Raw genomic sequence first — 3,688 nt, 5'->3', positions numbered from 1 at the left:
AAGTCCAGCTGTTCAGGATATTCATGGGAAGTCAAGTCACGCATCTGAATATTCTCACTGGATGAAAGGCAAGGTAGCTAATAGGCTGTGGCTAATATAGAGAAACTGAAAGGGTAACCCAGAGGTAAGCCCATCAAGAGACCAGTTCAGTGTAACTGCCAATTGGATGTTCCATTAATGACAGCATGAGGTTGCCGGCATCTATAAAGCAAACTCTGAGCAGAGGAGGCATCCTTATGTTTCAGGAAAGCATCTCAGAACAAAATGGCAAGTTCTGTGGGAAGATGCATACTGTATAATTTACCAAGCACATGGCAGGTACCCAGCACACTCGGTTCTGCAGGTCTCACACTGTCCCATGGGCTTCTGGACACTAGGCTTCCAGTTATCAAGAAGTGGAGGGGAGCGAACACTGGAGTGGATATCATCAATGAATAAATGTATGAAACTGTCAAATAATAAATAAAAGATTTTAAAAAGGAAGAGACAAGGGATAGACCATATCTGGCTCCTACACTAGAACGAGGCAGGTGAGGCTGAGGGTGGGTGGTGACTAAGATTGCCTTCCTTAGGCAAACCTGTAGCTTACAATGGGACAACATTTTTCTTAGAACAGTGGCACCTCAGAATTCTGGTGACATGCCACCAAGAGCAAATAACATGCCAAGATCCTCCTCTTAATGAAAAATTATTTCCTAGCTTTAACTATACAGCATTTTCTTATATTTTTGGCATCTGAACTGCTTGGCTGCAGGCATCCAGAAGCAGAGATGAAATGTGCATGGGCTCTAAGCTACTTTCCTCTGAACTTACTTTGTTGGAGCATCTTTTGCTTTACAGGTGTGACTCTGGACGGCTTTCTCACATGACATTGTGTGAAGAATGAAGAAACTCATCATGCCCATGTACCGCTTCCATCTCCAATCAACTAAGGCGGGTGAGAAGAGCATTCTCATGCTCTAGGAGACAGCACCAGCCTTTCCTAGCTCACTGCACCACCTGACAGCCCGATTTAGTCAGCAATAGTCAGAAAGGTCCTTAATTTTCAATTGTTATTTTAAGAGATTTTTTTAAAAAAAATTATTTTCATGGCCGGGCAGTGGTGGCGCACGTCTTTAATCCCAGCACTTGGGAGGCAGAAGCAGGCGGATTTCTGAGTTCGAGGCCAGCCTGGTCTACAGAGTGAGTTCCAGGATAGCCTGGGCTGTAAGAGAAACCCTGTCTTGAAAAACCACAAAAAAAAAAAAAAAAAAAAAAAAAAAAAAAGTACTTTCATTTATGTGTCTGTGTGAATGTCTGTGTGGAGACCTATGGAGACGCATGGATCCCTTGAAGCTGGAGTTACAGACAGCCAAGAAAGAAACATATTTGGATGTTGGGAATCAAACTCATATCCTTTCCAAGAGCAGTATATGCCCATAACCACTGAGTCAAGTCTCCAAAGGGAACATAAAACATTTGAGTTTTGTCTGTTTCTCTTTCTAGTATCACAAGGGTAAATAAACCAGTGATAAAAGTTGCCACTTAGTACAAAGGGAATAGATCTCTTTATTAATGTATGTTTGAAGGTGAAACACTATCTCTGTAGAAAGGTAAGTTCCCTCTTCAGTTTCAGAAAAAGGAAACTGTGTTCCCCCAATAGTTTCTTAGCTGAGGCCCCTCCCTCCCACCTTTCTCCTTTTTTACCTTAGTTCCTCAGAGATACAATTTCATTTAGGAAATATCCCACTCACACTTGCAAAGTTAACGGATAAGAACAAAAGCAGTTTTAGTTCCCAGACCCCCACCCATACCATAATTTTTTTCTTCTATGGGAGAGGGTCCTGCTGTGTATTCTGGGCTGGTCTCAAACTCACACTTGCCTGCCTCCGTCTCCTGAGTGTTGGACACATGCCTGTGCCAGCATGCCCACCGAACGCTAGGGTTTAACACAAGTTTAGTCTATAAATAACAATTTCTCTTCAAAAAACACTTAAGAAACGTTTATGGAATCCCAGCATTAACAGTTTACTGAGAGGAACGGCAGACCCAGCTGTCTCTGTCCTGTCAGGAGGCTGGCCTGGCTGAGGCCTGCTGGGACTGTTTACATGGGCTTCCCTCAGTCGCTCTTCTCCTCTGTCTGGTAATGCCTGTACTCTGGCTTCAGCTCCCATGTGTTCTTGTGAATCCCCTTCACATTCTGAATGCCGATTTCTTTCAAGATTTCTTTCAGGTATCCCTAAAAACCAAAACAAAAAAAGTTCCACAGATGAGACTGTCAAGGCAGGAAATAACACTTAAAATGAAATACACTGCATACTCACAAATAACAAAACCTAGCATCCTTAAAACCCAAGTGGGGTTTCTATGAAAAGGTTCAACAGTTCTTCTTATTCTACAAAGTATACCTCACTAAACACACAGCCATGTTACAAAAGGCCTGCAAGTCCTGAAGAGAGAGGAATCTCGAGGAAAATATACTGTAAGTAACGGCTGCTCCATGTTTACTGAATTCAGTGGGGGGCAATCTGCCCTAGACTTCAGTGACTTAACAGACTCAGGGCACAGACTGCAATCAGCAGTTTTATGAGCATTCAGACAAATGACACACACTGTAGGGATGGGAAATAATAGTCTAGAAGCAAGCATATGACAAACATCCAGAATTCTTACTTCTATAAGATGTGTTTTTCTTTAAAGACAGGATCTCATTATGCTAGGTAGGCCTCCTTAACTGCCAGAGTCCACGAGCCTGGTTTCTCAGTGCTGGGAATAAGATTAGGAGCCACACCCAACTAAGAGGGGCCATCAGACCCTAGTTTCAGACCACTCCTTTCCTGTGGGACAAGGAAAGGTATTATCTTTGTGTTGTCTGAGCCTGCCAAAGCAGGGAGAAGACTGAGGACTATGAGGATGCAGGCTTCTCCTGCTCGGCTTACATTGTTTTATGTCCCCAGAACCTGCTTACCAAATGACTACTGGAATCATGGAAATTAAGACTATGCTAAGTGTACTACAAAACCCCTACTGAAGCACCCACTATAAACTGACCAGCACAAATGACAGCAACCTCCAGAAGGGAAAGGAAAGCTAACTATTCACAAGTGTTGTGTTCTGCCACAAAAAACCCAACCAACCTAACATCTGAATAAATGCTTCAAAGAGCTATTAAGATAGCTCCTCTTACTTCAGGAGGATATATAATTCACCGAAAGGAGAGGCACTAATGGTTGAGGAGCTCCTGCCGAGGTAATATTTGCACCAAATGCACTATTACCCAAACCACATGATGTGTATCTTTAGAAAACCCCTGTGTGTGTGCAAGTGCATGTGTATACAGACAGGATTTTACTCTGTAGCCCTGGCTGGCCAGGAACTCTCTTAAGTAAACCAGCTAGCTTCAAACTCAGAAATTTACCTGCCTCTGCTTTCAGAGTACTGGGATTAAAGGTGTTTGCCACTAAGACCCTTCCCTTTATAAATGGGCCTAACAATACAGCCTAGGTTGGATTGCAACTTTCGATGTAAACCAGGCTGGCCCTAATCTAGTGGAGATCTCCCTGGCTCTGCCTCCAAGAGCCAGCAGACACAAACTAGTCCTTGTTTTTTTGAGACATGGTCTCATTAAGGTGTCCAGACTGAGCTCAAATCTGTGTTTTCTTTCTTCTCTCTCCCTCTCTCTCTCTCTCTCTCTCTCTCTCTCTCTCTC

The 3,688-nt window shown here is 43.3% G+C and overlaps 1 protein-coding gene across 1 annotated transcript in view; it reads right to left on the bottom strand.

Annotated features, from left to right (window-relative positions):
* Window positions 1–1,524: 1,524 nt before the first annotated feature.
* Window positions 1,525–3,688, bottom strand: part of Gtf2f2 (general transcription factor IIF subunit 2) — a 115,120-nt gene continuing 112,956 nt past the window's right edge. The window contains exon 8 of the mRNA XM_028754257.1: window positions 1,525–2,218. Coding sequence (XP_028610090.1) covers window positions 2,099–2,218 — 120 coding nt within the window. The 3' untranslated portion in view covers window positions 1,525–2,098. The remainder of the gene's footprint in view (window positions 2,219–3,688) is intronic.

This window comes from Grammomys surdaster, unplaced genomic scaffold (genome assembly GCF_004785775.1).
Source record: "Grammomys surdaster isolate TR1022 unplaced genomic scaffold, NIH_TR_1.0 125985, whole genome shotgun sequence".
NCBI lineage: Eukaryota > Metazoa > Chordata > Mammalia > Rodentia > Muridae > Grammomys > Grammomys surdaster.
This window is presented reverse-complemented; position numbering and strand designations above follow the sequence as displayed.